General features: G+C 48.1%; 2 protein-coding genes across 2 annotated transcripts in view; both read right to left on the bottom strand.

Annotated features, from left to right (window-relative positions):
• SYNJ2 (synaptojanin 2) overlaps positions 1–16,661 on the bottom strand; it is a 745,535-nt gene that overhangs the window by 225,491 nt on the left and 503,383 nt on the right. The window lies entirely within an intron of this gene.
• On the bottom strand, positions 322–1,571 carry LOC147708661 (uncharacterized). Its single transcript, XM_086925131.1, has 2 exons — positions 724–1,571; positions 322–685 (listed from the first exon to the last, which is right to left on the bottom strand). The coding sequence occupies exons 1-2, from the start codon at positions 1,569–1,571 to the stop codon at positions 322–324; spliced, it is 1,212 nt and encodes a 403-aa protein (XP_086781257.1).

Here is a 16,661-nt window from a genome sequence, read left to right as displayed (position 1 = left end):
CAAGGAAAAAACGGGAATAAAATCCCATTCCCCTTTGAGACTTTGGTACCGCTTCGACGGCACCCTTCTGTATCATAAGACGAACTTGATGTAAAAGTTCCCTGATGTGTGCTGGTGGCGGGCCAGAAGGTGGGGTGGGCGGAGGAAGTTTGACGAACTCCAGAGCATGGCCTTTCTCTACGATGTCCAGAACCCAACGGTCCGAAGTGATGGAGGACCATTGAGAACAAAACAGGGAGATTTGACCAACTTTTTGGGGTAAAGGCAGGTCATTGTCGCTTGGGAGCAGATCCCCTGTAAGAAGATCTCCCTCTGAAGGTTTTAGAAGACTATTGTCTTGAAGACTGCTGCTGGTTGTTTGAATAGCGTTGGTTGCAGGAACGGTACTGAGTATTTCCTCCTCGAAAAGTGGACGAGGTGCCGCGTCCACGTGCACCCTGAAAGGGCTGTTTTCGAACCTAAAGTTCCTAGAGAGCAAGCAGTGTCCGTGTCTTTTTTAATGGACTGTAAAGCTTCATCAACATGAGCCACAAACAAAGACTTGCCGTCATACGGCATATCGAGGATCTTTGCCTGTACTTCCTGTCGGAAAGATGTGGAACGCAACCAACCTTGTCTACGTAGAACCGCCGCTCCAGCGAGTTGCCAGAAACCAGTGCAGGCGATGTCAACGGCACAATCAATTATCTCCTCCAGGCGATGTCAACAGCACAATCAATTATCTCCTCTAATGTTCTCTCCCCTTTTTGGAGATGTTGCAATGCCTCCGTCTTTGAAGCATCCGGAATTAAGGCTACATAAGATGTCCTGTCCGCCCACATTTGGCGGTCGTAACGCCCCAAAATGGCCAAAGCATTGGCCGCTCTCACTGTGGTGGAAGCCATCGAAGAAAACTTGCGGCCTATAGCATCCATGCGACGACCTTCGCGATCAGGTGGGGCAGTAATAGCCGATGCAGGATTCCGTGAACGACGCTGAGCTGCTTGTGTAACCACTGAATCGGGTTTTGGCTGTCCAATGAGGCACGCTGGAGTGCCAACAGGTGCCTTATATTTCTTTTCCAGCCTGGGCATCTGAGCCGGAAGTGTATTAGGGGTCTGCATCAATTTTACTCCTTCGGCCCAAATAAAGTCAGTTATAGGCACAGTATGGACTTGTTTGAAAGGCTGGTTTTTAAAGTCATAGAGAAAACAATCTTCCTCTCTTTGGACTCTAGGCAATTTGAAGCGTTGGGCTGCCCTGTCCATCAACTGATGGAAACTCACAATATCTACAGGAGGAGAATCCCCTGGTGTGACCGGAGATGGGGACGGTGTTTGGACTTGATAATTATCCCACTCCGCCATATTGTCATCCTCATCATCATCACGAACCTCACCATCTTCGCGGTCAGGAGAAACCTCATCATCGGCATACACAGTCGTGTGTATCCGAACAGATGTTTGAACTTGAGGAGCAGAAGCAGGTAGAGGTGCCAAAGGAACCAGAGCCGGCATAGTAACCAGTGGCAGAATAGCAGGGGCTGCAGGCACTTGTGGAGATGACGGAAAACTGTTGTAGTCGTCCAACATATGTTGGAGATTAGAGATAAGCGACAAGGGTAGCGTTGCTGTAGGAGCTTGAAACGGCGTAGATTCCTGCTTGAAATACTGGTCCTCATCATCGTTACTGTAATCTTGGCATTTGATGACCAAATCAGATGGGCTACGTGCTGCTCTAAATGATTTGTTAACATCTTCCTCTGAGTCCTGTTCCGAGACTGAGGCAAACAAAGGCGAGGGAGGCTGTGGATCACTGGAGATGGAAATCTGGTCCACAGGCACCTTGCGGCGCTGGTGAAGAGATTCAACATTGGCAGATCTAGTGGACGACAATGGCAACATTGACAAAGAGGCAAACGTAGAAGTAGTCGTCGATGGAGCCATACTGGCAGCATCCGTTATAGTCGACGGTACCGTCGTCGCCGGTAATGGCGTCTACGTTGCCTTTGTCGATGAAGTCGACGATGAAGATGACTTCTTTTTCGTCGAAGGGGTCGTCGACGGAGCGGTCGTCGACGGAGCGGTCGTCGACCGTGTGGACGTCGACAGTGTGGACGTCGACGGGGCTGCCGGCGAATGTGATTTCTTCACACCCTTCGTCGACAATGACTTGGTCGTCGACGGGGAAGGCTTCTTCATCGACGACGCAGCAATCGGAATGACAGACGGCACAGTCTTGAAACTAAGCGTAACTTTGTCGACGACGATGACGTTGACGAGACAGTCGTCGACGATCCAGAAGCAAACGACTGTCACCGTCGTCGTTGATAATCCGGACACAGCAGATTTCGTCGTCGGAATGACTGTCGACGGTCCCGTCGACGGAGAAGCATGTTTTTTCACAAAAACATGAGCAGAAGATGCAGTAGACGCCTGAGAGCCAGGTCTCGTGGACGTAGTAGGCAGAGGTGAAGACACCACAGGGGCCAAAGTGAGGGACATTTTCTTTTTCTTGATGAAAGGTGATGGCAACTCCTGCACACTACTACGCTTAGATGCTGCTTGGGAACGACCAGAAGTGAAACTTTTGGCATCAGAAAGTACACCATCCTTGTCCTTGAGTCTCTGAAGACATAACAGAATGCGGCCTTCCCTGTCCTTTACAGTTTTTGTGGAGAAAGTTCTACAGAACTTACACTTTCCCACTTCATGGTCGGGGTAAAGACAGTAAATACACTTACTGTGTGGATCCTGTGAATAAAGACGCAGCTTTCCACAAGAAGAGCAAGGTCTGAAGAGAGATTTCTTACTTGTAGACATTCTGAAAAGCACAGGAAAACCTGAAGAAACTGAGAAAACTGAGCAGAGCTCAGGGAGACTCCCTTACACACGACGTGCGGTAGAAAATCTGAGGTGTTTAGCTCTTAGGAGAAGGTTCTGGAGGGCTGCTGGCGCCTGATTGGCTACAGTTTGGACCAACATAATGACGGAAATAGGCTACAAGTGTTTTTTCTCTATTCATGGTTTCCTATGAGGAATTATGTCTAGGCATTTACTGACTGTTTTTTCTAATATGTATTTCATCTGTTATTTTTTACATTTACATATTATTGGTATATTATTGCTATTTTATTTACCGTGGGACTCCCACTCCGACGACAGGGAATATTCAAGCATGTGAATCTATGAAAGACACCCTAATACTGGAGAAGTGGGATAAACCAATTATCAGCCTGTGTGTCATACAAGTGGAAGCGAAACCATCTGGTGGATTAGTCTGGGTACCGATGCGTCCAAAGAAATACAAGAACCAACCATATACAACTCAGTTCAGACCATATCTGAAATAAAATACGCCTAATTGGTGATTAGCAGACCGGGCCTCCTGGGTGCGTTACTTAGATGTTTGGATCAGAACGCAGCAGAAGTAGGACAAAAGTGCATAGGCCCCACGAATTTTGAAACACTTAAAGTAATTCCTAATACTCAAGCTTTGTGAATCAGCTCAGGGACCTGAGGTATGAGAACATGGTGGTGCAGAGTGCGTCAGTTCTGAGCTGGCTTGGTCAGGGTGGCTAGCATTGCATTCCGTTTTTCTTCCTGTGCGAAAAAAATGCTCCAGTCCAAAATATCTCACAAGTGTGGGGACTCATGTGAACGATGGGGAGTGGAAGTGTAATTTCTGTGGGCAATTTGCAGTTAAAAAAGGATGAGGAAGTAGAGACTCAAGTAAAGGGAAGATTTAGGGAAATTTGAAGTAATTGCAAAAGAAGTGGTAACGAGCATAAAAAGAGTAGAAAAAGATAGGTGCCTTAAAAGAAAAGCAAAATGGCGAATTAAGCGGCAGGGAAACAAAAAAAAGACGAATAGGGACAAACGAAATGAGAATGTTATGAGACCCGAGCAATTCTACAGAGTGCATCTTTTGTAGCTAGGCCCACTTTGACTTTTGATATGATGCACTGGAAAAATCTGTCGTAAAATGCACTGTTTGCCCCACTGCTTGAAAGCGGGGCTGGGGAGAATCTCACACTGCACTTGCCTTCCCACTTGACATTTTAAAGCTTGTTCACACAATACAGGGCTGGTATTACAATCTCTTCCAGTGCTGACCTGGCTGCTACCTCCCAAACCAGCAGGTGAGCAGCTTTGCTGTTTAAAAACAACCTTCTGCTCTGTTTAAGGTGCGAGTACGAGTGTCTCACCACCAGCAAACAGTTCTACTCATTTAAGCACTCCTAAAGATATTGTTTATAGATTGAATACCCTTGCACTATGCCTCTTATTTTGTGGCCTGACTGTGTTGTGGATTTTACTAGAAATGGTAAAAAATTCCTGAAGTAGATCACCTACCGTATTCGCCTGAATAGGTCTATTAGTATGATGAACACATTACTAGCTTGGTTGGCGAACTGTGATATGGCAGGCTAGAGGTTGACAACTCATTATGTCAATTAATGAAGCCACAATAAAAGTTGTAGGTATTAAAATAATTACTGTAAATGCTGACTCACTTCTCTCGTCCCGTATATACGTTGGTGACACACAAACGTTATTATTCATTCTAGTCCATGCCTTTGAAACTTTGTACTTCGTAAGCCCTACTCATGGGTAACAATGAAAAGGATTGCTAAAAGATCCCTCAGGCTTCTTCTCACAGGTCACATGGCAAACTCAGTCTCTGTGGTTCAATGCTTTGCTACTTCGTAATGTTTAGGCCAGCCTTGTGCCTAGTGAGCCATCATCCCTGGGCAACTCTTTGCTGCTTCTTCAGCTCTGATCCTGGTTGCAGCTACTCATTCACCCACTCTAAGCTTAGGCCATCTGGTCTGGGTGGTCCGTACAAGTCCCTCGTCCTGTGGATGTGCCCACCGGCACCTCCGCAATGGAGGCTAAGCCTTCCGCTCTCTCTCCGACTTACACAGTTCGAGACACTCAACGTTGGCACAACACAGGCATTACATGCAGTATAGCCATCTGTACAAGAGCACGCAGACTAGAAGCAGTACAGACGACCATGCAGCACATTACACAGGTTTCACAATGGTAGTTGTTCAATACTTCACAGGTACTCTAAAATTAAAGAGTAGTGCTATGAAAGAGCAGCACTATGAAGCAGCCAGCACTAGTTGTGTCATAGCATCTTTTTTTCATGTCATTTAGCTATGTTGAACAGAAGCTGATTGACAATGGCGACAATAGAGACATGGTAGCTTTGCCAATGCATTTTATATACGTCTCCACCAGCTGACGTTCCTTCCGAGTTCCGTTGTGTGGTCCCCTCCCATTTGACTCCTTCAATTCCACCCCCACCCCCAATCACTCTCCTCTCACCTCTGGCTGGAGCCCATTGAACGAAAATAATAATAGCCAATAACTGTTATTTTCTGTCATGGGCAACTCCTAATTCAACCTCTGAATGCTGGCTCTGAACCTCAGAGTCTTTCGATTCAGTCTACTGGATTCTGAAATTTATGTCTGCCTAGGAGAGCAGGGGTGGCTCCTCCATAATGGCAGAGGAGTGTCGCCCCACAGCCAGCAGATGATAAACAAAAATACACTAAAAGATTATTCCCGTTTTATTTATCTCTACCTAGGCTACTTATGTTTGTAGTCCAAAGCAGATGGAGTGGGAGTGGAGGGGCAGGACCATGGCAGGGAGGAGTAGTGTGCACTTATAACTGCACAAGCAGTTTGGCTGGCCGTCTTAAGCCAGCCAAACAGACAAGAGCACTTATGTTTCTCAAAACCTGCTGTGTTCCACAGCTGGTTTGGAAAAACACCAAAGGCTCCCAGGCACTGTCTGAGTGGCAACCAGGCCGCTCAGACCAATTCTGGTGTTGCGCTATTGCTAGGTATAGCATGAGAGCAGCATCTGGATTGAGTGAAGAGCCTGTGCTTTCACGCCCATCCATTTCCGGGAAGAGAGGAGCAGGACCAATGAGGCGGCCAGGAGGGGAGCGGCATGTAAGTTATTTTATTTATATTTTTTATTTCCCAACCCCTCCCCCGCTGCACCTCCCTACCTGTTTTGATTGGTTGCAGCTACCACTGTGGGAGAGCAGGGCTTTTGCCTGTTTTGTTCATGCAAGAACTCGGTTCTTGGGCCAAACAGTCCCATTGTAGGGAAAACCTCTATGTATTGCTACTTTAAGGCTGGTCACTACATCTTGGGCTTGTCTCACTGATTCCTGGGCACTAGGCCACATTCTGTGGAACCTTCCCAATGCGAAGCTATGACCTGCAATCTGTCTTTATCAACAAGTTGCAAGTATGCTGCGCCATGCCAGACAGCAAAAATAAAACTTCTCTGTCAGAGGGACGGGTGAAAGACCAATCGAGGTTGCTGAATGTGCTTTTCTATTTTAGCGTTTATTCTCTTCTTATGGGTGAACACTTGATGAAAAAAAAACTGTATTATGATGGCCATTTTGGGCTTTATAGTCTTCTTTTTTCTCGTGACACTCCTCCTCTTGGTATTTTCCTTGCAGATTTGAACTTCCGTGGTATTTCATCCCTGGTACGCCCCCCAAAAAAAGAAAAACAAGGAAGGAAGCTGAAAGACACAGTTCTGGTGTGTTTGATCTTAGGAGGGATAGAATCTTTCACCACACCCAGGGATGTTAGGAAAATACTTCTTCCTGACGTGAATTCTAAGTTGTTATCAGGTGGGGTTGCGGCTCTCAGGTTGGGCCTGCGGGTTTCTGTCCTGGGTCTAGAAATGGGTAGTACGCAATAGTTTAGGTGATTGTGTACTTTGTCTATCCCTATTACCTTGCCTTTTGGATTACAATTCCAGATTGGGTTTTCCTTCGAACCCAATTCTCAACAGTATGGTCCCCTCTGCATAGTAGAAGGGTGAATAACCATGAAGCACCCTAAATTCAAAAGAACAAGATAAAAAAGAAACCACCCTAAGCGAAGTAGAGAAAGAAAAAAAAAAACGTAAACGCCAGGCCTGGTCGCTTATCTGGCACTGCGGTTTTCATTTTACTTTTAGGGCGACCTCTCCCTCTGGCTCCCGCCTTTCTCTTTCTCTTCTTGTCCAACTGTCCCCTACGTCTCCCAACCCCCTTCCCTTTCCTTCTTACACCAGTACCTGGCGAGCCGCAACTCTCCGGAGTTGCGGCAGGGGTCAAGTGTCCCTGGGCGACCACCACTCTTCACTCCAGGATTCTGGGGGCTTATCTTCTTCAGGAACAGTTCTTCCTGTAAAAGTGCTATCACAGCCCATACAAATGATCACAGGAGCCAGAATGAGGGTGTACACGCTGATTTATTATAATAGGTAACAGCAGGAGAGCGCCGGGTGTCCAGTGCTCTCCGGGTCTCTCTCCGGTTCGTGCTCACCTTGCGCGACCTAAAATGGCCGCCACGCGCGCTACGTCATGACTTGGCGCGCATCAACTAGAGCGCTATCCTACATATCTCCCTCTTTTTGCATAAAAACAGAAACTTGCAGTCTCACTGTGGTGAAAAGTTATTATCCTTCTCCCAGTTAAAAGTCTCGGAATTGGGTAGGCCTCACAACCGCTCTACCCACTCGTGTGCGCCTTACCGGAGTTAAGGTAACTTCCCTGGGACTGTTCACTGCTGGGCTCACCACCGTATCTCCTTGAGTACCGGGACTTTCTCTACTCTGGGTCCCAGTCTTCTCACCTTGATGTTCTCCTGTTCCGGGCATATCACTGCCTCCCAGCTCTTCACCACTATCTTCTGCTCCTTCTTTTCCGGGGCGCTTTCTGCTTTCTCTTGTGGCATCCGGTCATGCACTGTACTCTCACGTTCCTCATGGGACCATTGTAGAATCTTACTGCATTTGGACATGAGGTCTTGGGACCACACGTTTCCATCACTGAGCAGCGCTGCTCTGCCGTATACTTCCTTTACTTGTAGAGGTTGGCTGTATTTGCTGTCCCCTTTTCTTCGCAGTACTGCTAATTTCACTCCCACCCATTCCCCTCTTTCAAGGGATGTTTCTTTCACATCCCGTCTCCTGCTATAATGTTCAGCATATATCTTTTGGGCTTTCTCCAGGTTATGCTGCACCACCGCTGGTGACCATTTGCTTGTCACTGTCTTTTCTTTCCAAGCCAAATTGTCTTTGGTGAATGGTTCTCTTCCTCTCAATATCTGAAAGGGCCTTTACCCCGTGCTTGTGGGGGTGATGTGGTAGGCCCACAACATACTTTGGACTTCCTTCTCCCAATCCTTGCCCATTGTGATGGAGGCTTGGACTGATCCCATAATGACTCTGTTAAACTGCTCCACCTGTCCATTCCCAGCAGGGTGATATATGGAGGTGTGTTTGGTCTTGATGCCGTTCCTCTCCATGTACTTGTGCCATTTTTCCGAGGTGAACTGCGGTCCATTGTCGCCTAATATGGATCTGGGAAGTCCTTCCCTAAGAAAGATGGGGGTGAAAAATCTGATACTGTATCGGTATCCATGTCTTCTTGGACATGCAATTCCGGCCACTTAGAGTACCTGTCAACCAGGACGCATAAATATTTGGGCGTGCCCTGGGTGTCTAATATAGGACCCAGAATGTCTATGGACACCTCTTCCCAGGGGTTTATCGGGGTGGCAAACTTCCCTAATGCGGGTCTAAGAGGTGTAAGGGTCTTGTCCGCCCTTTGACACTGGTCACAGTCCTTCACGTGCCTTTCAATTTGGATGTCCATTCCTGGCCACCAGTACGTTTGTTTCATTCTCATCTTTGTCTTTACGTTACCCAGGTGTCCTTCGTGTAGCACAGCTAACAGGTGGGGTACCAATGTTGTTGGTGGGACTACTTGATCTCCTCTGTATAGGAATACACCTTTGTCGTCTATAGATAGTTCCTCTCGCACTTCATAAAACTCGTGGAATACAATCCTTGACTTCTTCGATGTCCTGGTGTCCTCTGTATGCTTCGGTCCACTCCTGGTTACTTATCACTTTCTCTGGATCCTCCGTTAAGGACACCATCTCTTCACTCTCCCTCGTGCCGGCGAAGGCCTCCTCCATGGCTGAAGCCCTGCTTAGGTAGTCCGCTACCTTGTTCCTCGTCCCCGGGATGTACTCTACATCATATCTGTACTCGAGCAGTTCAGCGTCATCTTGGCAATGCGTGGCGTGGCGCTCGCTTGTCCACTTGATGTGAGGACCTTGACAAGGGGCTTGTGGTCAGTCTTAAGTTGAAACTTCGTGCCCCACAGGAACTGGCGAAACTTCCCCATGGCCCACACTACCGCCAGCATCTCTTTCTCTATCACGCTGAATTTTTGTTCCATGGGTGATAGGGCCCTTGACGCGAAGCTGAGGGTTTCCATCATTCCATCTGTCCTTTCCTGCATGAGGACTGCTCCTAGTCCTTTTTCGCTGGCGTCCGTCGTCAATTCTGACCGCCCTTGGGGGTCGTAGCCTTGCAGGGGTATGGCTTGGCTGATGTCGTTCTTCAGGGCAACAAACTCCTTTTGTGTTTCTTCTGTCCACGAGAATGCTGTTTTGTCCTTAATGAGTTGCTTCAGGTGGTGCGTCTTAGTGGCAAAATGTTGTACAAATTTACTGTAATATTCAGCCATGCTTAAGAATGATCTCACTTCTTCTTTTCTGCTTGGTGCTGGGGCGTCACAGATCGCCTTCACGTTGGCCCTTTTTGGCGTGATGCCATGTTCTCCAATCTCGTGCCCCAGGTATGTGACAGAGGTCATTCCGAGACAGCATTTCTCCCACTCTGTGGTTAGGCCGTTGTCTTCCAGAACTCGAAGCACCATGTCAAGTTTTTTATCGTGATCCTTGGTCTTTTTCCATCACTAATATGTCATCCTGGAAGTACTGCACACCTTCAATGTCTTTGAAAAGGCGGTACATTCATTTCTGGAACACTGCCGCCGCTGACGCTAGGCCGAAGGGCATTCGTCTGAATTGGTAACATCCAAATGGTGTTATGAACGATGTGAGTTTCCAGCTCGCAGGATGCAAGGCTATTTGGTGATAGGCTGACTTGAGATCAATAGTGGAGAACCACTTCAATCCTTTGGTCTTTGCTAACATCTCTTCGATGCGAGGCAGCGGGAACTTTTCTACAATGATGCATTTGTTCAGTTCTCTCAAATCCACACAGAGGCGGACTTTCCCGTTTGGCTTCCTTGCTACCACTAGGGGTGCCAACCACTCAGAGCAATTTATTGGTTCGATGATTCCATTTTCCTCCAATCTATGCAACTCTTGCTGTACCGCCTCTTACTGCTATGGGTACGTTCCTTACTTTGTGGGAGATTGGCTTGGAATCCACCTTAAGGTCTATCCGATGTGTGAACTTTTCTAATTTGCCAACTTTCTTGCCGAATACCTTGGGGAAGTCTCTCCTCATCCTTTCAAAGTCCGGCCAACGATCTGGGGCTGTCATCAGCACTTGCGTGTCTCCTCCTGGATCCAATAGTATGCCTAAGTCACCTTGATCTTTTTTTTTAATTGTTTTTATTTACAACTCAGAGAAGAAAGATACATGTTATCAAACAAAACCTAACAATATACGAGAGAGAGAGAAACAAAGAAATAGAATGAAAATTACATTAGTAACAAAATCAATCCATACAATAGACAATAATAGCATAAATAAATAAATATACATACGTCACCTTGGTCCATCCACCCCTGGACCGATAGCTCCTTCTCCGCTACATACAATTTGCACTCGGCACTTCTCCCTTTGAATTCAAAGTTTAGGACTCTGTATCCAACCATCGGGGTGGGTTCTCCTGTGTACTTGACTGGTCTTATATCCGGCGGCTATAGTCGTGGGCCTTAACTGGGTCTGAACTTCTCATTCCACACTGCTCTTTGGACGATAGTGTACGGGGACCCCGAGTCCACTACAATTTTAATTTGCACACCACCTATCACCATGTCACATTGGAGCTTGCGCGAGCGTCTGCAATCTATGCCCTGTACTTGCCCTTATACATATAGTATGTTGTCTTCTTCCTCCTGTTCTCCCTCTTCTTCGTCCTCTTGATCTTGCGCCACATATTTCACTGTGGGTCTTCTCATTTTTCAGCTGCAAACCTTCTCGTAGTGCTCTATTATGCCACAGAACATGCACTTGGCTCGGAATGCCGGGCATCTTTTGTCGTGGGCCGCATGGGCGAGCTTCCGCACCGGTAGCATGCGCTCGTACTTTCTCTGTTCTGCTTCCTTTGCTGCATGGGTTTCCCTGTCCACCTGTTCGGTCCTTTGCTTTCTGCCGTTGTGGCTTTGTTCCTTCCTGTTGGCTCTGCATCATCTACTTTGTTCACCATGGGTCTCAGCACCAGATCTCTTTTGGCTGCGTCCGCACATCTTTTTGACAGTTCAGCCTTTTTTACCATGGCTATCACTTCCTTAAGCGTGGCGTCCCCATTCACCCATAATTTATCTTGGACCGTCTTATTGGTGGTGTGCATGACTATCTGGTCCTTTATGAATTCGTCATGCAAGGCACCGAATTTACACGCTATCGCCAGCTTCCTTAGCGCGGAAACGTAGTCATCAATTGATTCGCCAGCCTCCTGCTTCCTTTGCTGGAAATTGTATAGATCAATGGATGTGCACACTGCTGGTCGATAGTGGTTATTTAGATCTTCTATTGCATGTCTGAATACATCGTCATCTGCAGCTGGTCTTGGCGTGGGCATGAGGTTCTGGAATACCCTGATACCTTCCGGGCCTAAGTTGTACAGAAGTATCCTCTTCTTTCTTTTACTGGGGAAGGTTTGTCCATTCTCATCCTCCAGGGCTTCTATGTAGTTCATGAAATACTCTCTCCAATCCTCCCATTTCATCAATGGCTTTCCTGGTTTGGGTAAAAACGGGATCGGCGTCGTGAGCGACGATGCCTCTGCACTCATTTCGGTGCATCTTTCAGGTTCCGCCCCCTGGCCTCTGGGGCTACCCGGCGCGTTGCTCCCGCTCCGTGCGCTTGGCCCTGCTGGGGACCTCCTGTGCCCCCGTCTCCGTTCCTCGCTGTCTCCGCCAGGGCCTCTCTTCGGTGGGGCGCTTATTCTGGATGTTCCCCCTGGGTGTCCCTTTCTCAGGCCGGTCCTAAGTGGGTGCTAAGGGGTATCCGCGGGGCTCTGTCTGGCTACTCGATCTGGTTCCTTCTGTCCCCTGTACCTGGTGCTGGTTTATCCCTCCTGCTGTTCTTCTGCTTGGGCCTGCGCCACTGCCACGCTCTCCTGCTGCCTTCTGTGACTTGGTTCTTCCTTGCTCCCACTGTGTCCACATGGTGGCCCTCTGGTTACTGTTGCTCCTCTCCTTCCTGTGCTGGGTTCCTGTCCTGCAGATGTTCTTCGAGCTTTTTTTTTTTTCTGATGATGTCCCAGCTTCGTCGCCACTGTAAAAGTGCTATCACAGCCCATACAAATGATCACAGGAGCCAGAATGAGGGTGTACACGCTGATTTATTATAATAGGTAACAGCAGGAGAGCGCCGGGCGTCCGGTGCTCTCCGGGTCTCTCTTCGATTCGCGCTCGCGCTGCGTGACATAAAATGGCTACCACGTGCGCTACGTCATGACGTAGTGCGCATCAACTAGAGCGCAATCCTACACTTCCTTCCTCGGTTCCATACACAGCACTTTCGTTGGCTCTGATGGAACTGGACCGCCTTTCTCTCCGCGAACATGGCTGGGCTCCGCGATGTTCCTCTCCGCGTCTTCCGGGTTCCCATTCTCCAATCCGCTTGTCCCTTCTCGACTCCCTGTCCTTCTCTCTGATTCATCGTTGACCTCTGCCGTCCCACCTCCTTCTGTCGTCAGAGGTTCCTGGCTGATGATGATAACCCTTTTTTCCAGGGATGGAGTTGTTGAGGCAGTTGTCGTACTGTGACGGAAGAGGTAAGGGAGGGGCGGTTCGGGGTATAGGGTCTGGGCTAGTTAGGGATGATGGGTTATTTACTGGGAGCGAGCCCGCCTATCTCACATTTCCCCATACCACATTAAAGCTGATCGCAATGTCCCTACTAGGCTTGCTGAGTCCTAGCCAATTGGTCTGGTCCTGCTGACCCTTCACACTGCGATATGACATGACCTACATGTCTGCCTTTACCGGCATTAGAAGAGGAAAGTGTGGAGAAGTGTGGCTCACCGGTTAGAGGAGGCAGTCCCGGATGCAGAGGTCAGACCCGGGACCAGGGTTCAATCCCCGACGCGGCAGGGCCTTGAGCTCAAAATGTCCACAGACTTGATAATTCTCTACTCGGTGCCTACTTGAATCGTGGGTTCACACTCTGCAACTCTGGGCAATAGCTTGCTTAATCTCCACTACGGCCCCACCGCGATGGGATGCCTGGTCTTCACCATGGGGATGCCCAGTAGGGGCAATCTCGCAGGGAAAGGCCAGGACGGGTTCCCAAAGCAAGCGCCTTGAGACCTCACGGTGAAAGGCGCTATACAAGAACGTATGATTTACGATTTAAAGTATGCCATTGCAAAGAAAGGACCCGCTATCTGCCCGTGATGACCATCGAGGTGGGGTCATCAGACACAGCTGCATGAATTTCTATTGTGAACTGTTCTAGATATGAAGCCCTTAAATCAACTGCACTGTACACCGTTTAGAAAGAAAGTCACGGGATGCTATGCAAAGCTCCAATATTAGATCTTCTTTCTCAGATAAGAGCCCGATCCTATTCCTCCTTCTTTGCCCCTTTTGTGTTTTTCGTTCTCTTGCTCTGGATCAAAGTTTGTGGAGGAAAAATAAATGCCAGTGCAAATGGGGCACACATGAACCACCAGCTCAAATTAAGCATTGCTGTTAGCATAAAGCAATTATTACTTTTTATTTTCCAAAAGGTGAAAGGCAGTGCCATGTGCGCAGAGTACACAAAGTCTTACTTAAAAACCAGTGCTTACTTTGTGCCAGTTGTTGTAGGTGGTGGATGCTGGCACTCAGTTTTGGGGACCAGAACTCTGTTGAAATCATTAAACTTTGACACACAGTAAGACAGAGAAAAGCACAAAAGAGGAAAACAGTGATAAAATGAGAAAGCAGAGATAGAAAATCTGAAATAATCATATAAAGAAACAGGAAGTCTAATGTAGAAGAAAGAAGCATGAGGTGGGCACATGAAGACTTAGGAGTGGGCAACCCCAGCATTGGGAAACACTCGCAGAAGGCTCCTAAGACAAAAACTCTGGAGCCCCTGAATTATTTTCTTTTTACAATATAAACTTAGCTTAAAATGTCAAGAGATCCAATTTTAGAAATTATCTTCACAGCGTTAGCTGTTGTCGCAGGAAAAGTGTGTTGCCCTTTTCCATTCCACAACCCAAAGTGTGATGCGCTTCGGTGGGGTGAATAAATATTTCGTAGAAATGTATCCTGCTTGTGAACAGCTTATAAAGAACACAAACTCAATTAGAGTGCATTGACTCAGGATGCCGTAGAGACGAGGGACAGCTGATAGAGCAGAAATGTAAAATAAAAATAAAAACAGGTGCTGACCAAAGCATTAGGTCTGGCTCTGAGATGTAGATTTTTTTTTTAAAAGCCTACACTTTTTTTTTAAATAACATTTCAGCATTGTGCAAACTTGACACCCTCAGCAGTTTTAGGAAGTCTGAAATTAGCAACTTTTAAATCTGCTCACACCTAAGAAAAAGTAGAAAAAAATAAATGCTTGGTTGGCGGGATAGAGCCTAAGTGTGCAAACAATTTGGGAAACCCTAGAATATATGCACACAGTGTTCTGCAGGGTAATGGGGTCCTGGGGGGGGGGGGGGGGGGGGGGATCTGGGGGGGGGGCGGCCGACCGAAGGGAGGCCTGTCCCGCCCGGGGGAATTTGGGGCCGGGGAAAAGGGGGGGGGGGTAGAGACAGCGCCGCCCTGGGAACGGTTTGGGCGTCTTTTGGTGGCTTTTGGGCTGGGGGGCGGGGCTTGGTTGGGCTTCTTTTGGGCTGGGCGGTGGTTCCCGCCCGGCCACGCGGCAGAGACACCATTTTAAGTGTGGTGTCTCGGCCGCCGGGCGGGGGTTTTGGTGTGTGGACAATTTTTTGGCGTGGACGATTTTCTTCGTAGACGTTGGTTGTGCAAAATCACCCGGGGTATCAAGCGAATGGAGAGCCTGCGCTAGGATGGACACTGCGGAATGTGATAGGTGCAGGGGGACTGTGCAGGCTTGGGCGATACCGGATTTTCCCGGCAGGCTGGACACTTCGTGGGCAGGGACGAGCAGAAGGTGTGCTGGACGCATCGCAGGAGGCCGGAGGAGCTCGGGTGAGCAGCATGCGGCTCCACGCGGCCGAGCGGATGGGCCTGTTCTGCCTGGTGCGGGCGGTCAGGCTCCCACGTGGGACTAGGTGAGTCCCGCTGCCCCTACCCGAGGGGTCCATACGGCCCCGGGGTTTATATTTTGGGGCAGGGGTGAAAAGACTGATGTGCTCCTTGGAGGGCGAAATTTATAGTCTCTCCGCATAAGGGGTAGAGAGTTGTGGTGACAATTAATTTGGAGGTGTACAAGAGGTGGGTGGTTGGGTATGTGGACGGAGGTGGAGGGGTTTTGTGTGCTCCCGCTTTACATGCACGAGTGAGTATAATTGTTTGAGGGAAGGTACATTTGTGTTTATAGCGCATTAGGTGCTTCTGGGGGGTTGAAATGTTTTGTGGTGCACGCTGGGGGTATGGACGTGAAGTGTATTCCTCGTAGCACGAGCTAGCTCAAAATGAAGGATGTCCACGAGGCTATAATTGGGGGGGTGGAGGGGGGGGGGCGGGAAGAGACCGGGGGGGGCGCTCCAGTGCCTGTGACCGCTGTAACACTGAATTCCGGGCGGCACTGTACTTCGTTCAAGGAGAGTCTTGTGGAAGGGGGAACAAATTGGTACTTGCAATCATTTGGAGCTGCCCACGGTGGCAGTGTTCAGAGCATAGGAAACATATTCACTGTAAGAGAAGCACCCGGTCCGGCTTGGGGGGTGTATACTGGGACTTCGGGAAATTGCAAAGTGTTTGCAACCTTTCCAAACAAGATTGAATTCTTCGCAACTTGGCAATATTGGTTTCACAACACGAGAGGTACTCAAAGTCTGGGTGAAGAGAACTATTGGAACCTGATGGTGTCCAATCTATCTGTTCAGATCACACCGTTGATCTTGAACAGATGACACTATTATGTCAAAGAGGTGAGATAGAGAAGATACAAAGTCTATGAGGCTAGAAAACAATACCCATCAGCCCACTCAAAAGTGGAGTATCGTCATCTGGGTTGTTGGAAAAGAAGGTGTCCTCTAGGCTTTTCCCCAGCGGAAGTCTGAGGTTGCCTGATCATGGACCCTTGGATCGAGCATCCAACCCATAGAAGACAGTGTGTGAGCAGACAGGGCAAAAACAGTTGCAGTGCAGAAAAGAAAAGGAAAGTAATCCTAGTGATTTAAAAATACCTACTTTGATGACATAAGGAAACTTTATTGGAATTGACCATCAAATTGGTATCATTAAAAGCAGTATGCTGATAGCATGCAAGGAATTGATATCTGTCATGTGTGTTACTTGGTCGACATGTTTCAGCCTTTAATGGCTTTCTTCAGGACCTATGATATGCTACTGCAACACATACTTATCGTGAATAGCAACGTGATTTATGACCAATCTCCCGTGGATTCAAAGGATAAAGGTGTATCTTCTCCTGTATAGACAGTATGGGAAACAAAAATTGTG

The sequence above is a fragment of the Lissotriton vulgaris genome, chromosome 6 (genome assembly GCF_964263255.1).
Source record: "Lissotriton vulgaris chromosome 6, aLisVul1.2, whole genome shotgun sequence".
Classification (NCBI taxonomy): domain Eukaryota; kingdom Metazoa; phylum Chordata; class Amphibia; order Caudata; family Salamandridae; genus Lissotriton; species Lissotriton vulgaris.
The sequence above is the reverse complement of the archived record's forward strand: the minus strand, read 5'-3'. Positions and strand labels throughout refer to the sequence as shown.

Coding starts and splice junctions, on each gene's coding strand:
- LOC147708661 (XM_086925131.1), bottom strand. CDS start 1,571: ATGTTGGACGACTACAACAGTTTTCCGTCATCTCCACAAGTGCCTGCA. Junction 686..723: donor GGGGAGAGAACATTAGAGGA/GATAATTGATTG, acceptor CCTGGAGGAGAT/AATTGATTGTGCCGTTGACA.